At 51.0% G+C, this 19465-nt stretch overlaps 1 protein-coding gene across 2 annotated transcripts in view; it reads right to left on the bottom strand.

The window, feature by feature from the left end:
• The window catches only part of LOC149336798 (uncharacterized), a 50685-nt gene extending 31897 nt beyond the window's left edge, over window positions 1-18788 (bottom strand). For both annotated transcript variants that reach the window (XM_089553143.1, XM_089553144.1), the window contains exons 1-2: window positions 18395-18788; window positions 15421-15553 (exon numbers count right to left, since the gene is read on the bottom strand). In XM_089553143.1, the coding sequence (XP_089409269.1) occupies window positions 15421-15553; window positions 18395-18485 (224 nt within the window). In that variant the 5' untranslated portion in view covers window positions 18486-18788. The remainder of the gene's footprint in view (window positions 1-15420; window positions 15554-18394) is intronic.
• Between the last annotated feature and the right edge of the window lie 677 nt (window positions 18789-19465).

The following is a 19465-nucleotide window of genomic DNA, read 5'->3' as shown; positions in this document are numbered from 1 at the left end:
GTGGACTCCTGGACCAGTAGGGGACCACCCTGGAAGATTTTTTTTGTGTAATAATGTTGTTTCCATCCATCCATCAAGTGAGTGAAAATTTTGCCTGAATTTCGTCCAATCTGGGATACGGGCTTGTGTTCTGGGACGCTTGAGGGGTCGTGTGCGTAGTGTAGTGTTAAGGATGCAGTGGTCGCTACCGAGGGTCTCCTCGGTGTTGAGCCAATCTGCGTGTCGTATGTGGCGAGTGAAGGTTAAGTCCGGACCCGTATCCCGTGTCACGGAATTCCCTAGCCGTGTTGGATGGACAGGGTCCGTGAGGAGGGTGAGGCCCAACGTGGACGCAAGTTCTGCCAGCTTACGTCCGCGCGACTCCTCCTTGCGATACCACCACAGCTGACTGGGAGCGTTAAAGTCGCCCATAAGCAACAGGGGATCGCGACCCGCAACTCTTAGCGCGCGGCTAAAGAGGTCCGAAAAAGTCACTCGCTTGAGTTTGGGAGAGCAGTACACGTTGAGTATATGCAACGGCGGGTCCTTGCGGCGGAGTGGTAGGATAGTCACCATTACATAAGAATACTCGAACTGGAGATCGAGATCTACTAAGCTGGCTGTGTAGGCTTTGTGAACGAGAAGACAAGACGCGGGATCCTGTTGGAACGTCGTGTAATTTGAAAGTGTGGCGCCCAGGCCTGGCTCCTGGAGGGCAACCACGGCTGGTAGGGACTCGAAGGTTTCAAGGTAGAGGCGGAAATTGGCCCGCTTAGTGCGGTGTTTAAAGCCTCTACAGTTCCATTGTATTATTGAAGTGGATACGGCCGAATTGGAGATGGCGGAACTCCTTTGATTAAGGTGGCTCGCCATGATTTAAAATTTTTAGGGGGGAGGAGGAGATATTGGCTGCCCCATAGCCAGCTACTTGTGCCATCAAGCGGGTGGTGACGGAAGCAGCGGGGCAACTGTCCTCATTGTCCGAATCAATAATGAAACGGTTGAATTTTGAAAGACGGGATACGTCCCTAATGGGCCCCGTCCGACGGAGGAGGCGGGGGTTGTCCAAGATGTGTTTTGAGACCACAGCGGGCATGGCAGTTTGACCTTGGTCAAGATCTGGTCCATGGCGGTCTCGATCATAGATCGTAATTTAGAGGTTAAGCGTTCCTCCTTCGTGGAGATGGCTGTCACGAGGACAGGCGAGATCTCCGCGTCGCTCTTCATTGCGTCCGAGTTCGGCGGGGACGGAACGGCGAACGCCAATTTTGATTCTAAATTTTGATTTTTGGTGAGCAAAAGCTCATTCTGTGCCCGGAGCACGTCTATCTGTTTTTTGTATTCCGTATCTAGTGCGGAGACGGTAACTGGGGGGGAGGGGGCATGGGAGGAGGAGGAGGAGGCGATCTCAGCCCAGCTGCTCACCTGTTGTTTGCCGTGTTGAGGCGCTGATGCCCGGGCGCCGGTAGTGCCATTTGTCTTGAGGGCCGGGAAGTGGCCAGTGTCCCTGCCGCTGGGCGGTGGAGGCGGCGTCTTCTTCCCGGGCGCTGACTTAACCGACGATTGCAAAGCCGACGACACTTTGTGGTCGGTGCTGAGAGCACCACGCGGTGTTCCGGCACTGGCACCTGAATTTGGGTGACTTGGCGGCTTGCCAGGTCGCTGGTTTCCTCGGAGCTCTGTGCGTTTAGCCTTGGGGCCGGGCACTTTGGGCAGCCGGAATTTTCCCGTCCAGTCTCGGGAGTTGGTAGCGTGGGCTTGCCCACAGACTGCATAGGATGGAGTGCATTGATGAGGTGGCTTGACCCCGTCGACGGTTTTCACCATTTGGCCACAGAGGCCGCACATTTCGTCCGGGCAAGGGCATGTGTTCGCACGGTGGCCCACAGTGCCGCACAGCACGCAGGCCGGGATGGTTTTTTTGTATGGCCGCACAAGGGTCACCTCTGAATTATAGTGAACATATCGCGGCACCACTTTGCCCACAAAGGTGTGCGCCGCGACGTCTGATTTTCCAAGCTTGCGGATATCGGCAAGCTCTCCAGCACGCCACTGGATCTTGTTTTGGAGCGACTCACTGGTCTCGTGCTTGGCCACGGTGATGACGCCGCGGCACACGTCGCCAGTCAGTTTCAGCTGCCCGTACATGGAGAGCGAGCCCTTCGATGTTGTCAGTTCGAATTCCCGCAGAAGCTTGTCCGCGACGTGCGGCTCTCGGGTGCCTGCGACGATCAGGTTTTGCTCCCATGTGGGGAGCAGGTTGAGGGATGCTGCGGCCTTGGCGCCCAGGTAGGCCGCGAACGCTGCTCCCAGCTCGCCATGTTGATACACATGCCTGAGAGCGACGGCCACCCGGGGCTTCAGGATGATAACATTCAGCAAAGCGGAAAGTTGGGCAAGTTGGATAACGTTCATGATGTAAAAAATAGCGCACAGGGAACACACGGGACGGAAAGTAAACGACGCAGACAAGCGCTTGTCTGCGTCGTTTACTTTCCGTCCCGTGTGTTCCCTGTGCGCTATTTTTTACATCATGAAGCTTCAGGATGATGACTATGTCTTCTGGACGAAGCCGCGGAAGCGGCTTTGGTTTCCAGGAGGGCGCGGTCTTAGATTGGGGCCGGCCATGAAGCGCTGCAGCGCGCGCAGCAGCGTTCTGCCGTGTTGACCGTCCTGCCACATCGGCGTCCGTTTTAGCGTTCCGCTTGCGTTCCGCTTGCGTTCGACGAGCTTGAAAAGCTTCATGTTTTCGATCGGCGCAGAATCCGGGTTGTCAGGCGTTGGAGTTGCCGGAACCTCAGACCACGCCATGGTGTCCGGGTCGTAGCCACGTTGTACAGCATTTTCTGAAGCCATCTTGCCGCGGGTGGGCGACTCACTCACGGCCGGGCGCCGGCGTAGGCGTCAGGCCTAGCACCGTTGCCACGATACGCGTGAGGATCGGCCCTAAAAGGTCTAAATATAGGCTCACCTGGGTGCGAGTGGTATCCCCAGGTGGCTCTCAGGTTCCCAAAGACAGACGCAGCTGTATTGAAGGGGTTCCGGGCGAAATTTCGTGACTCCAGCCAAAAGTTGGCGGAGACGATGCACTGCACGTCCTCTCGCTCCGCGCGCTCACAGCGCCCCCCCCCCCCCCCCCCCCTTTTGCCGGCGCCACCGACGGACAAGGCAATGCCGGGCCTCCCAGAGGTGGAGCAGGTGGTTGTCTACATCCGAGACCACCTCTGAGAGCTGAACTTGAGTTTCGGAGGAGCGAAGGCCAGAGACCAATCGTTCTGACCAAGATTGGTAGCCTTGCTCATGTATGGGTGTCGTAGAGTTATAATTTTGCCTGAACTTGGTCCAATCTGGGAGTCGGGCTTGTGTTGTTGGTCGCGCGAAAGGACGGGTCCTATTCGTAGTGTTCAGGAGGCAGTGATCGCTGCCGAGGGTTTCCTCGGTGTTGACCCAGTCTGCATACTGAATGTTGGCCTTGAAGGTTAAGTCCGGACATGTATCCCTAGTCACGGAGTTGAGTTGGGTGGACTGGGTCAGTGTGAAGAGTGAGGACCAGCGTTGACGCAAGCTCCACCAACTTGCGTCCCCGCTTCTCTTCACGAAAGTAACCCCACATCTGAGCGGACGCGTTGAAATCGCCCACAATCAGGAGGGGGTCCCGACCCGCAACTCTCAGCGCCCGGCTAAAGAGGTCCGCGAATGATATATTCGGCAATTTCGGATTGCAGTACACACTATGTGTAACGGTGGGTCCTGCTTGCGGTGTGGGTGGAGGGGCACCGTTACATAGGAGTATTCAAGTTGCATGTCTAAGTCGACCTGGTTGGCTGTATACTTTCTATGGACGCATAGACAAGACGAGGGGTCCTGCTGGAATGTCGTATAATTTGTTAGTGCGGCGCCTTTCCCTGGCTCTTGGAGGGCAACCACGGCTGGCAAATGCTCAAAGGTTGAAAGGAAAAGCCGGAGGTCGGCCCGCTTGGAACGGGACCGGAGCCCCCGTCAGTTCCATCGAGTAATCGTAATGGGGGAAGCCGATTTGGAATGTTGAGAGAGATGTGGGGTGCAGGCATCGACAAGGTTGTGCCAGAAACGCGGCGCTGAAGCCACAGGCCATCGGCGTTCATTTTATTTACTAGCGTTGGCGTTGTCAACTTTTTACACTCCGACCATTTTAAGGAAAGGAAGTGCACATATCTGGCTCCCTGGGTGAGGGGTTCCTCGCGCATGCGCAGTAGCCCGCAGCGGCGAGCGCACGCAGCGAGGCACGCCAGGTATGCGTAGTGACGTCACTTTCCCCTCGCGCATGCGCAGTATGGTCGAGCAAGAGAGCACGCGAAACGGCGAGACTGTAGCCAATGTAGCTCACGCTACATGGATGGAAAACTTTATTGAGCAAGTGAGTTTGGACCGTACAAGGTCTCAGGGCCACCGCACAGCCCTCACATTAAGCGCATGTGTCCAGGCCACGTAGGGCCATGGCACTGGCACCCCGGTTCACACAGCGAAGTTGCGCGTCCGGGTCCTGCGACGCAAGGAGGGCCTCCCATTCCTCCCATGTACCGATGGCGGGCTGTCCCTGCGGGGGAGGATCGGCAGGGCAGCCGAAGAGGATGTGGTCTAGGGTGGCGTGCGGTTCTCCGCAGAGAGTGCACTCGGGGGAAACATGGCGGAAGTGGGATAGAAGCTGAGGGGTAGGAAGAGTTCGGGTCTGGAGTCGCCTCCAGAGGATTTGTTGGGAGTGGGATAGGCGGGGGTGGGGAGGGGGATAGAGTCGACGGGCAAGGCGTGCTTGTTGAGTTAGTTCTGAGAACGTGTGTGCCCGCTCCCTCGAGAAATCCCGGCTGGGGTCGCCATTTGCCCGGCAAATAAGTCCTCGGGCTATGTTATCGGCGGCCTCATTTCCGGGATTGCCAGAGTGAGCCGGCACCCACACGAGCTCAATACGCCTATCGGGATTTAGGGTGCACATTCTCAATATCTGCCACGCAGGGGGATGGGCGCGTCCGCGGGCGAAGTTAAGAATGGCTGTTTTGGAATCGCTTAGTATATAAGCCGCATTGGTTTGGGCAATGGCTATTCCTATAGCTGCTTCCTCTGCTTCTTCCGGGGTACAAGGTGGGTCTATGAAATGGGTAAATGGGGGCGCTGCTGGATGCAAGCCACAGCTACTGAATGGTCTGTACCACACGCGGCGTCCACCCAGCGCACATCTAGAAGTCATATTGAGACAGCGGCTATAGGTGCGTGTTAGGGTCCCTTCTATGGGCCTCCATCTAAACTCTGTGTGTACCATGAACGGCAGTGAGCTAGGGTATATCGGCGACATATGATTGTGATTGGGACCGTGGTGTGAAACCTTGACCAAGGCGCACTGCAGGATTAGGCGATTGGGCACACATGCACGAAATACGAGAGAAAACGAGGTAGACTACCACTTCCAAGAAAATGTAAAGCAACTCGTGCTTTAACTGTGCTATCGTACTTTGCTTTTAAGAGAATTTTATTGGACACAAAGATAGAGAACGGCGACTATTGTCGCCCGCGACAAAAAAAAAAACAAATAAAATGGCTGAGGCTTAACTTGGTTAAGCCTGGAGAATGCGAAGCATCATCGTGTCGCGTAATTTGGAGGCGCACAACCACAGCGACGGCGCGAGGTGGGCCCCCGTTTCTCCACTTTCGTGACGTCATCGTGTCACGTGGTGTGACGTAATGTATCACGTGATTTGGAGGCGCACAACCACAGCGACGGCGCGAGGTGGGCCCCCGTTTCTCCACTTTCGTGACGTCATCGTGTTACGTGGTGTGACGTAATGTATCACGTGATTTGGAGGCGCACAACCACAGCGACGGCGCGAGGTGGGCCCCCGTTTCTCTACTGTCGTGACGTCATCGTGTCACGTGGTGTGACGTCATGTATCACATGATTTGGAGGCGCATAACCACGGTGAAGGGCTGAAGTGGTAGCTAAAGTAGTATGCTTCGCATAAAAAAACCGAACACAAGTGTTTCGCGAAAGTTCATGTGTCCAAAAATACGCGGGTGAAGCACGCGAATAAACTGTACCTACCACTCCGCGCGCTAGGACGCGCCTCAGCAGTCGGGAAGAGCGGACGTGTCTCACGTCGGCTCCGCCGAATTTTATGATCCTTTCCCGAAGCATTTGCCGAAGCGCTGCGACACCATCTGGCTACACTTCCAGAACAACGAGGAGACCACCCACCCTTGTTCAGGTGGGACCTTTTTCTCAAATCCTTCGAGAATTTGAAGACTAAGCGGATCGCGCGAGTTGCTAAGCCTAACAGTTAGGCCACGACTCAGCTGCCCGCCGCGGCTCCGCGGGTAAATTCTGCCGCAAACCATGACGACCCTGATGGGATACGACCCGGAGGGGATGCAGATTGTCACCATGCCGCAGGCGAAAACCCCAGTTTTCGACAAGGTTACGGAGGCGATTATCCAACGCAAGATAGAAGAGTGGGAACGCGCATCAGCCCGTGACAACCACTCGGCACGGCAGAAAGGTCGAACGCCAGATGGACGCGTCACCGCGGCAGGGGATACGCCGCTGCAGCAGACGCCCCGCACGCAAGTCAAGCGTTGGAAGCCTCCTCCGCAGCCGCGTCTGGACAAGCAAGATGCAGTGATCATAATCAAACCTAAAGGAACGCTGGATCTCAGCAAATTCAGGGGAAGCAACGCGGTCGGAAACGCCTTGCACATTGCTGCTGGCGTCGACAAGGGCTCAGCCGAGCTCAGCGTTTGGCCCATATGGGAACAGAACATCATCGTCGTCGGGGTGCGAGACGCCCAAATAATCAGAAAGATCCTGGAAATTCACGAAATTCAGCTTGTGGACAAGGCACAGTCAGTGTACTCCTACCTCCGCCCCTCCGACGACACTTGCAAAGGAGTAATACAAGTGGACCCGAGGGTTTCCAACGAAGACATCACGAACGCGCTTCGCTCCCAGGACGCACCAGTGGTGAGCGTGAGAAAATTAGGTTCCTCCAACGTGGCGGCCATCACGTTTGAAGGAAGAAAGGTTCCGTTTCACGTCTTCTACTACGGTGAAGCGGTTCCAGTACGCCTATACAAGAAAACAACGCCAGCCTGCGCACTGTGCGGGAAACTTGGACACCGGGTGGATGTTTGCCCTTGCCCTTCGAAGTCAAGATGTCCGCAGTGCGGTCAGCAAGATGTTCCAGAATCCCACGACTGCCAACCCAAGTGCACGGTCTGCGAAGGTCCACATCCCATGGGGTCGAATCAGTGCAACTACAAGTACCGAACATCACAAAAAACCAAGCCCAAGACAGGAGACGTCAACCACCGGTCAAGATCCAGGTTTCGCAACCGGTCCGGCAGCAGAGGCCCATCGAGCAGCGGGGACCGACTGACCCTTTTACCCTTTTATTGGTCCTCTCAAAAAAGAGGTAAAAAAACATAAAAGAAAGAAAGAGGATGCCTGGACCAGCAATGCTTTTCCAGGCTTAACGCCAATTCAAAATAAATGAAAAATAACTAAATGTTCCAAAGAAGAAAAAAAAATTAAGCGAAAAACAGACCATTAAAAAAAAAACTTATAAGAAAAGAAACCAAAAGTCTCGTCATAATAAGTTAGACGCAGGCAGATAGCCAAAGCACAGCGTGCACTCCGCGAAATAAATAACAGTAATAAAAAAAGAGAAAACCCAAGTCACTGCAAAGTCATTGTCACCGTAACAGTCAAAGAAAGCACTGAGCGCCGGCCACAAAATAAAAATCAGAAAAATAAAAACACATAGCAATGGACCTGGGACTACTGATAAGTTGTCGCACAACAACGGCAGTCGTCCAGCCGAGAAGACAACAGGACCCCATAACAAGGAGCAGCGCAACGGCAGCAAGGTGAGCTGGGCAGATGTAGCTGCCTCCTCTCCCGAAGCGTTGGCTTACAAACGACTTAAAGCAGAGATTGAACAACTAAAATCAGAACATAGCACATTGAAACAGCAGTTAGGCATCGCAGTCAACCCAAACAACACATTACCTCCATCGACGCAACAGGCATGTCCGATGGAAGAAGGTAAGGCAGAGCTAACCCCTCCGTCTCCACACCAGTTAGATACTAGCACCCCCGAGAGGCAAGCAACTACACCAGACGCACCACACCAGGCGCCAACTCCGCAGGCACCACCACCGCAGGCACTAAAGCCGCAATATACAGAGCACCCCCAAACCCAGGAACGCATCACTCGCTTGGAAAGAACAATTCAAGACCTCATTGAAAATAAATTACAAGTTATGATCGAGACGACAATCAAAAGCATGTTCGAATCAGTTATTAAACCCATGATGGAAAACCTCGAACCAGTTCTAATAAGGATGCAAGCGCAAGAGATTAGAATTGACCGCAAACTTCAGGAATTATCAGATGTTTCTCACAAGAAGGGCCCAAAGCTACAGGGTAAAATAGGAACTCGTCGCCTGCTAAGCACTGAGATAGATCTACAACCTGAGTGCGCACCACACGATGAGACCCACGATTCTAGTGTTCAGCATGGCTCCACAACGCAGACATAAACTTACCATCCTACAGTGGAACTGCAGGGGACTAAAACGGAAGAGGGAAACATTACAGCAATACATAGACTCTCATCCCGATACGCCGCAAATAATAGCCCTGCAAGAAGTGAATATGGAGGCTAAGATCAGAGGATACTCAACACATCAAACAAATCCCTCGACATGCATCTTGGTCCACAAATCATGCACGGCAATCACTGCAGACCTTAATCTAGACAGTGACATTGAATATACCTTCATAAAAATTCTGCCACAGCACAGAAACAGCAAGGGCACCTATATACTCAATATATATAGTCGCCCCAAACAACACCGCGTAGCCTACGACGCGATCTTTCTTAAAGCCCTAAGAGAAGCCCAAAAAGCTCCCCTAGCTATAGTTGGCGACTTTAATGCTTCTAGCCCCCTGTGGGGATACCCCAAGGAAGACACGAAAGGCAGAAAACTAGCATCCGCCATCGCTGACATGGCGCTGACCCTACTCACGGACCCGCAGCACCCGACGCGAGTCGGCACCAGTGTAACGCGGGATACTTCCCCCGACCTCACGCTCGTCCGCAATGCCCGCAACTATGAGTGGCTCAATACAGGAGAGACCCTAGGCAGCGATCACTACGTGCTGCAGACCATCTTCGAAAGCAACAAGCACAGCAAACCACGAGGGCAAGCCAGAATTACAGACTGGGAGACATTCAGGAAGGACACCAAACTGACCACATCCGAAAAATAACCAGCTGCGAAGATTGGGCGGCTTCCATTCTGGACCTTAAAGAAAAGCTCACAAAGTCTCTCGCCACCACGGAGGACCACCCAGCTGTTGACAACCACCTCCTACACCTTTGGGAAGCAAGACGTAGTCTTATAAAACGGTGGAAAAAACAAAGACACAATCAGAAACTAAGACTTCGAATAGCCAAGCTTACTATTCAAGCAGACCAATACGCATGGGACCTCGCTCGCACCAATTGGCTAACGAAGTGCGAATCCCTCAAAGGCCGCCTAGACACCAAGGCTACATGGAACCTTCTGCGATGCCTAATTGACCCTCCGAAAGCGAAGAGTGAACAATACAGAAATTTGCATCGAGCCCTACACAGCTTTCAAGGCACGGATCAAGAACTCGTGGATGAACTGACACGTCGCTATATCTGCACCGCGCGAGACACACAACCCTACAATAAGGAGTACCGTGGGGAACCGAACGAAGACCTAGACAGAGATTTCACTTCAGAGGAAATCATTGCAGCACTAGCAGATATGCGCCGAGGCACAGCCCCGGGACAAGACAAAATTACTGTCGGACTTCTGGCCAACCTCGGCACGGAGGCTCTGCAGCAACTCACGGATTACATAAACGAATGTTGGCGTACCGGCACCATTTCACAAGCATGGAAAACAGCCAATGTACACTTTATTCCCAAACACGGCGAGAAAATCAGCATTGAAAACCTGCGCCCCATATCCCTCACGTCGTGCACAGGCAAACTCATGGAAAAGGCAGTCCACACGCGTCTCTCTAATTATCTTGAGGACAATGAGCTACTGCCACACACTATGTTTGGATTCCGGGCACACTTGTCCACCCATGATGTGCTTCTGCAAATCAAACGCGAAGTCACTGATCCCGCACGCACAAACAGTAACCGAGCGCTTCTAGCACTTGACCTGAAGGGAGCGTTTGACAATGTCAAACCCTCCACAATCCTCTACAACCTCCACAGCATGAACTGTAGACAGCGAGTCTACTCGTACATCTGCGATTTCCTTACGAACAGAACCGTCAACATCAGCACCGGCACAAAACACACAACGCAAGTGAAGATGGGCACGAGAGGCACTCCGCAAGGGGCAGTACTATCACCACTTCTCTTCAACATTGCACTCCTAAATCTCCCACCTCTTCTCAATCAGGTACAGAGCATACGCCACGCCCTGTACGCGGATGATATAACCATCTGGACAACCACGGGAAGTATGGGAATGATTGAAGAACAACTACAAACAGCGGCGACAACAGTTCAAAATTATGCCCGGGCGTGTGGACTAACGTGCTCACCCGAAAAATCCGAACTCATAGTCTTCCGTCAACGCAAGAATCAAGACACCATCAATATCCGCGTAGACAACTCACCCATCAAGGAAGTTCAGACCCTGAAGATACTGGGTCTGTACATAAATAGCAACGGCAACAACCTTCTTGCCCTCCAGAAACTACGGCTCGTGAGTGAGCAAGTCGCCAGGATGATCGCCAGGATAACGACGCGCAAATCAGGGATGCGAGAAGACGATACTCTGCGACTGGTGCAGGCTTTCGTTGTAAGCCGCGTCGTCTACGTAGCGCCCTACCTCCGCCTTAAGAAGCGTGACATAAAAAACCTCGACATCATAATCAGAACTGCCTACAAGAAGGCCCTGGGACTCCCTCTGGCGACATCGACGGACAGGCTCTTGCGACTGGGTGTGCACAACACGATCGATGAGCTGATAGAGGCACACCTTACGGCGCAGGTGGTACGGCTTTCCACAACTCGAACTGGCCGACAAGTCCTGAGTGATCTAAACATCACTTGCCCCCGACAGCTAGACACCAAAACCGACATCCCAGCCTCATGGAGAGGACAACTCAAGGCAGCTCCACTACCCAGGAATATGCACCCTGATTTTCACCAGTCAAGACGACAAGCACGAGCCGAAGCCATGAAAAGACACTACGACGGGCGCGAGGGCGTGTTCTATGTCGATGCTGCGGGTCCCGAGCAGGGAATGACTGCCGTCGCGGTAGTGCACCAAAATACAACAGTCGACGGACTAGCACTAGCTAGACAGGACATACTGGTTGCGGAAGAAGTGGCGATTGCTCTAGCTGCAACACACACTAGCTCAATATACATTCTCACAGATTCACAGACAGCGCATCGCAATTACCTCAGGAGCAGGGTCGCACCGCTAGCAGCTAAAATCCTGCAAGATAGCTACATCCGTGGCTACCAACTTACACACAAACACTTAATATGGGTACCAGGTCACCAGGGCATCCCAGGGAACGAGAGCGCACATGCCTCAGCCCGAGCATTTCTCCCCCGGGCACCCAGTGCGGATGCCGTGGAACCTCCTACCCCACTACTAACTTACAATGACATACTTCAGCACTTAAGATTATCCCGTCGGGTCTACCCTCCGCCGGCTAAGACACTAGATAAAGGAGAGGAACAACACCTCCGAAAGCTACAGACCAACACTTACAACAACCCACGAAGACTACATGCCATAGACCCGGAGTCATTTGACTCACAATGCAAATTCTGCGGGGAGAAGGCGGACCTGTACCATATGGTATGGGCCTGCCAACGAAATCAGGCTATCACTGTTAATAACCAGCCAATGCAGGAGGGGTGGGAGGCAGCTCTGTCCAGCTCGGACGAAAAAGAGTCAAAAGCAACTCATCGAAAGAGCCCGGACAGCAGCCTACGCCAATGGGGTTCCGGATTGAGAACTCCAACCACCGCTACAACCTCCTAAACCATTTCATTAAAATATTTTCACCACCTCCGCGCGCTACACCGGCGCGCAACACTTGCGCGTGCATCCGAAGACGCTCTTTAGAGCGTTAGTTGGCATGAGCTCCAATGCTCTACTCAAGGTCGCGTTAGCATCAAACACAAGGTCATTTAAGTGGCACCAGCGGTTGGTACCTTTCGTGCACAGATTGTGGACCACCTAATTGGCGTAGAACGTTCGGAGTGGTATCAAACGATTTAGCGCGTTACGGAGCATAAGATTACTAAGTCGACTGAAAGCTTTGCTTATAATATGAATTCGCGCCGATGAACTTTGGTTTCTCAATCCATGGCTTCTCGAAACTTCAAACGTCCATTACGGCCAAACTAATTGTTGTAGGATAATCGAGCTGGTGTCAAACGATTCGTCTTCTTGCGCTGTATACGTTGGTACCAAAAAGTAGATATCTGAATATAACGCAAAATTTGTGCCGGGTATACGATGGTTAACGACGCAATATTCGTTCGATATCGCTTACTCTCGATACCCATACGCTGCTTCAACGCTTTGCACTTTTGTAGCGTGAGCTGCACTGGCCGAGGTTGTGCAGTTTCGCGTGGCTCCTGGAGAGCCGTGCTGCGCATGCACGAGGAGCAAGTGACGTCACTACGCACAGCTTCCGTGCCTCGCCGCGCGCTCGCGCGCTCGCCTTCCTTCCCTTGAAATGATCAGAGTGTAAAACGTTGACTACGCCAACGAATACAACGAACGCCGACGGGCTATGGTTACAACGCCGCGTTTCTGGGACAACCTTTTCAATGCCTACAGCCCACATCTCTCTTCCATCAGCCCACGTACCTATAAGCGCGATTCAGGCGTCCACTGAACCAGGGAGCCATTATGCGCACTTACTTTCCTTGGAGTGATCGGAGTGTAAAACGTTGTCAACGGCAACGCCAATGAACACAACGAATGCCGACGGCCTATGGCTTCAGCGCCACGTTTCTGGCACAACGTTGTCAATGCCAACGCATGCAGCGCACACCTGCAACTACCGCCACTTAGCTTAAAGCACGGTTGAGGTGTCCACTGATCCAAGAGTTGTTATGCGCCTTCCTTCTGGTTCAGGTGTCCACCGAGATGTGGACACCTCGCCCTCACCTGACGCTATGTATATCCTGGCATAGCAGAGCGAAGCCAGTGCCAATTTTATTGCGAAAGCAGTACTACTTGCACGTTCACGCCGTTGCCGTGCCGCGGCCGGTGACCACCATCGTGTCGCGGCGGTGTCCACCATTGACCTTCATTTCACCTTGATTGCATTAGATTGGATTAGATTAGATTGGATTGGACTGCATTGGACTGGACTGGATTGGATTAGATTACATTACATTAGTATAGTGCCTAGAATATACTGGCACTATAACATTAGATTACATTACATTAGATTAGATTGGATTGCATTGGATTGGATAGGATTGGATTGAAGTGGATTGGATTGCATTGGCTTGGCTTGGATTGGATTTCATTGGATTGGATTGCATTTGATTGGATTAGATTATAATACATTAAATTAGATTTGATTACATTATATGAGATTACATTAGATTACATTAGATTAGAGTGGAGTGGATTGGATTGGTTTGTATTGGATTATTATATAACCGATGCATCACCACAAGTCTGACCACAAGCACCACCACGAGCTACACTACCAGCTGTACCATGGTGTACGTACGGATATTGCTTTCGCAATTACCGGGCTTAACCAAGCTAAGCCACAGCGAATTTTTTTTTATTGCGAAAGCAATACTACTCGCACTTTCAAGCCTTCGCGTGACCCGGCCGCATTTCCGTTTGACCTTTAGCGGAGTGAATATGGGCGACCAACTCGCTCCTTCAGATAACCCGGCTGCAGTTACTCCGCGCCGCGCACCTGTGTCGCTACTGCCGCTGTGACGTCATACCAGCCGTAGATTATTGGCGACCAACTCGCTCCTTCAGAGAGCCCGGCTGCAGTTACGGTGTGTGTTTGCCGCGCTGCGCACCTGTGGCGCTACTGCCGCTGTGACGTCGTACCAGCTGTAGATTATCTTTTCTTTCTCTCGGTCGTAACAACATCAAAAACAAAATGTAAAAAAATTACGGAAGACGCTTTGAGTCGTCGCGCAGCGCCGGCCGGTAGCCACGCGTGACCTGTAGACGCTGTGCACTGCGTTCCTTCAGTTGGAGGCGCTGCGCTTTTGCTTTCGCAACCTACCAGGCTTCCCCAAAGCTAAGCCCCCGCCAATTTTTTTTCTCGTCCAGTTACATTGCTCGGCAAAGGCTTAATCTTGCTCTCTTTCAGGAGGTCTCGGATCGGGGATTCACGAAGGAGCGCATGCACACATTCAGTGAGCTGACCCAGGCATACAGAGCCTCACGCCAGCTCTACCCCCCGCCCCACCCCTCCCTAGATAACAAACACGCAGCACTCTGGCGCAGACTACAGACACACACTCTCCCCTCACCCCTTAACCTAGCCCACTATCATCTCTCCTTCCCTACTCCCGCATGTGCCCTATGCCCAGAACCCTTCGCTTCTTCCCTCCACATCATTTCCCTCTGCCCGGCGGACCCTCCCCCGCGGGACCTAGAGAACATCAAGACCTGGGAGGACTGGGAGACCCTGCTGCGCTCGGAGGACCCGGCCGTGCAGACCATCGCCACCGGCCGCGCTGCCAGTGTTATGGACCTCAGGAACATATAAACACTTGAGTGCAGTGGGGTCGTGCGGGGACCCTGGGGCATGCCCCGAATTCCTGTTGAAATAAAGTTTTCTCTCTCTCTCTCTCGCTCGCGTAACAAGTGGTGACAAGGGAGGAGCATTTCTGAAGTGGCTGACCAACAAAAATAAGAGTAGTAGCCTTCTGCGGTTCTTGCATGAGAACACCTACCACGATTTCCTTTAATATACAGCTAACCGAAATTACGCCTTTATGGCAAGTGTGCGAAATTGAAAATAAACAACTCTTTCAAGTATCCGTTGTTCCCACGCACAATAGTGAACTTGAATCCGCTAAAAAAATAACGTCATCTCTTGCGCGAACGATAACTTCTTTCTTATCATGTCTACGGTGACATTAGTTTGTTTGTATCTGGTTCGCAGTGACAATGCTTTAGCTCTTTGGCCTAACTTCATGTGTTTTTTTTTCTTCGTTAAGGTCAACCTGCACACTTTCCACATATTCAGATATGAGCTTTATTAAGCTATTCATTCCTCTGTACACAACGCTGCATGTATTACGCTTGTACCACCGTGCTAAAATCACCGCATGGGGAATGCAGTATTTTTATAATAACAATAAATAATCCCATTAAACAACGGTCTCCTACCTGCACGTCTTGGCGTACTCCTCGTGGTTATAATCTCCCTTTGCGTATTGCTTCAGCTTGTCTTTACCTTCAGCAGCAAGTTCCGCGTAGCAGGCACGCGTCGTTTTCCAGGAACAAACATCTGGGACTGGGACTGGAAAACGATTAACATTAAATTGTAGTTAAGGAAAGCAACAGAAATAAATTGTGCCATTAAACGTGCAAAAGGAGATGTAAAACTGCTTTACAAAATAAAGAGTTCCAAGTTGTTGTACACAAATTTATACATTGTGTTTGACTTAAGATTTTACACTGTTTTTAAAAATAGACTTTTCGTGTTAAATGAGCCCTTTTTCGGCATAGCATTGTCAGAAGTGTAGTATATCAGACTGCAGCTAAGATGTGCTAATTAGCGGCTGACTAATATTGAATAGTGAACTTTTTAGGCATTGCTTTAAGGATCGTTATGTATTGAGAGGCGTGTAGAACTCCGCAAGTAATGTCCATATCAGTTTTTCTAATTTCTAAAACGCTGTTACCCTCGGCTCTGTGGCCCAACAAAATTTGGCTACTTCGGTGACTTGCGTGCTCTGGAAAGGTTGCCTACAAGCTTCTCGCAGGCGCATGCATTTTGCCTTGATGAAGCAAGAATTGGTCAGGCCACAGCGACAAGGGAACCGCGTTTTCGGAATTCTAAAAACTGGTATGGGTATTACTTACGGTGGGCTACACTCCTCTCAACAGTTAAGGATCCTAACAGTAATAGTTAAGAAGTTAAGTATTCACTATTAGTTATTGAGCTTGTCTTAGCAGCATTATGATGTACTACACCACTGGCAGCACTATGACCAAAAAAGTGCTACCGTAAATGAAACAGCCAAATTTCACAATTAGGTAAAGTTTTATTTGGAACACCCTGCACGTAAGTATACCTCTGTAGTCATTCTTCTCCGGCGCGTTGTAGAAAATGAGCCCTTATTCGCTTACTTAAAATTTTCTTCAGAGAAAAGACACATTCAACGCACTTTTTGACACATGCTGTATAATAACCATTTATTTTATGCGGCTGTGACAAAACGCACGGAGGCCGTAGTATAAGACATATAAGCAGGCTGGCGGTGAGCTCAGAATCTTTGTAGGGCGAACTGGGGCCTACGAACAGACAACATCGCGTCGGCCATGATAGAGTAAAGGTGTCATAATGCTCTCGGGCTAGCGCACTTCAAAAATGATAAGGAGCTTAAGAGATAAGGACGCTTTTGATATAAAGCACTATAGAAGCAGCCGTGCGTTCTGGCCACATGCGCGCGTGCAAAAGGTGATAAGAAAGCAGGGAAATGCAAACTCAGTGCTGTAGCGTGAATACTCAGGCTGTACTTTATACCTGCGGATAAGCCAGTTCGCCTAATCTTGTGAATGAACAAGTGCATCTGAACACCATCTAATCTTTTGATTAGCTTTGCAGAAAAAGGGGACCAAGCAACGCCAGCTTAACATGGTGGTGGTGACGCTGATAGAAATAACCTATCTCTGGGTGAGCTCACGCACCTACCAAAGAACAAGAGTCATTTTAGTGTTCATCATACCGCAAACTGCGCAAGCAGGTGCCATCTAACACGGTCTGATGCCTTTGAGCAAATTCCTTTAAAGGGACCATGAAATTATTTCGACAGGCATATTCCAGTGCAACAGATTTGTAGAGGTGGCATTTGTGGGTATTGGAGTCCAATTCGAATGCTCGGCGTGAACGCTATAACTTAGATATAGTTTTTTTAAGAATCACTGCTCGCAGTAGCTGGCAACCGATTAGGGCGACACAGCTCACTGCGGGTGTCTACCCCGATGCGGGTGTCTACCCCGAGCTTGAAGGCTGGCCCTTCTGCCGACTGACGTCATCGGGGCAGGGGTCACGCGGTGAGGTGTATCGCCCTAATCGGTTGCGAGCGACTGCGAGCAGTGATTTTTAAATATCATTTCTAGATCATAGGGTTCACGCAGAGCTTTCAATTTGACTCTAATGCTCACAAAGACGACCTTTGAAAATCTGTTGCACTTGAATATGCCCATGAAAATTATTTCAGCGCCCCTTTAAGCTTAACGACTACTGGCGGGATGCTGGTTATTGTGCAGGAGAAACATAGCATGTGTCGGTTCCCTAGCCGTTCGAAAGGTTTTCGATTTTTGCATTTAAACGCATTATACTCATCCCTATTTAGAAATCGATTTTTAATCTATTGCTCAGTAGTCAGTGGGACAATTCTTTCGTCCAGAATAAAAATGGCCGAGTTAAATGTCGACCGGACGTCTCATTTGTGTTGTACATTTTTCCGAAAGACGCCGGTTCGATCCCGGCCGTACTGGTAGAATTTCGATGGAGGCGAAATTCTAGAAGCCCGTGTACTGTGCAATGTGAGTGCACGTTAAAGAACCCGAGGTGGTCGAAATTTCCGGAACCCTTCACTACGGCGCCCCTCACAGCCTGAGTCTCTTTGGGACGTTAAACCTCCATAAACTATAAACCGCACTGTGCATTTTTGTAGATTGGCTTTTATGTATTAACGTATATTAGTTCAATAGTTTTTACTGCAGTCAGTACTCGCGTATTAGCTTGATAACATTTCGAAATACAAGCAGCAGGTTATATCAAAGTGCCTTAAGCTCCCTAGTGGCCTAATACAGATGCAGTTGTACAACTCAGTGGTTATGGCGCTCGGCTGCTGACCAGAAAGACGCTGGTTCGATCCCGGCCACGGCGGTCGAATTTCGATGGAGGCGAAATTCTAGAGGCCCGTGTACTGTGCGATGTCAGTGCACGTTAAAGAACCCGAGGTGGTCGAAATATCAGGAGCCCTTCACTACGGTGTCCCTCATAGCCTCAGTCGCTTTGGGACGTTAAACCTCCATTAACCATAACACTCCACTCAAGCGCAGCCATTGTGAGTTTGAACTAGAGTACATCAAGAACTAGATTACTAGACCAGGATCATGCACCCACCTTCTGCTGAAGCCACAATTGGAACAAGAGCAAGCAGTGGCGCCAAGGTGAAGATAATGCCCGCAAACGCGCTGGTGACGTGTGTTGCCATGGCCACTTTCGAACAAAAAGTACGTGGTCCGACACTGCGTGCCTCTAAGGACTCTATCTGCGCGCTAGGCTTCAGTGACAGCGCAGGCAGAAAGAAGGGCCGGGATAGGGCACAAGAGTAAAGAGCGCTGACTTCCAGCTGTGGATTTCCGAAAACGTGCCACGTATATATATACACGAGCAAGAGTGAAATCCGAGAGAAGGGGAAAGAGCAAAGGGGGAACAACACTCTTTATGATGTCACAAAATAGCACCAGGAACGTAAGAACACTGAATCTGCAGTAGGCAGCACGCGGCCCTTCACTGGCATCAGATAGCTGAAGCGCCGAGCGTTTAACGGCCGGACGCAACCCGGCCGCTATTCCACCACCGGATGCCGGTGTGACATCACGCCGGATGCCGCGAGTCCTTGACGTAAGGCGCGAGGCAGTCTTTTGCTCCGTGAACGGCTAACTTACGCAAGGCATGATCGCACGCATTTCCGTTAACAACGGTCAATTAAGAACACTAGGCACGCTTCAGACATGGCTGCATCTTCTATGCGCAGCATGCAGAAGAACCTTGCTCCGAAAGGGGCTTGAGTATTCACAAATGGCAGTTGGGGAAAAAATGACGCCTTCTATTTCTCAGAATGCACATATTGGAGTTAAGCAATATTCTCAAGAAGAACTCTAGTTTGGGCTGGTTGGTTCATGATTCAGGAGGAAAACGGCGCAAAAAAACGTGGACAGAAGAGACAAACACGAGGTTCTCTTGTGTTTGTCTCTTTTGTCCACGTTTTTTTGCGCCGTTTTCCTCCTGAAGCAATACTCATTGCCCTATGGGGACATATAGGGGCTGCAGGTAGTTCAACATTAAGGAATATTCTCAAGAAGAACTCTAGTTTGGGTTGGTTGGTTCATGATTCAGGAGGAAAACGGCGCAAAAAAACGTGGACAGAAGAGACAAACACGAGGTTCTGTCGTGTTTGTCTCTTTTGTC

This window comes from Amblyomma mixtum, chromosome 7 (assembly GCF_055824585.1).
Source record: "Amblyomma mixtum isolate Tamu chromosome 7, ASM5582458v1, whole genome shotgun sequence".
Classification (NCBI taxonomy): domain Eukaryota; kingdom Metazoa; phylum Arthropoda; class Arachnida; order Ixodida; family Ixodidae; genus Amblyomma; species Amblyomma mixtum.
The sequence above is the reverse complement of the archived record's forward strand: the minus strand, read 5'-3'. Positions and strand labels throughout refer to the sequence as shown.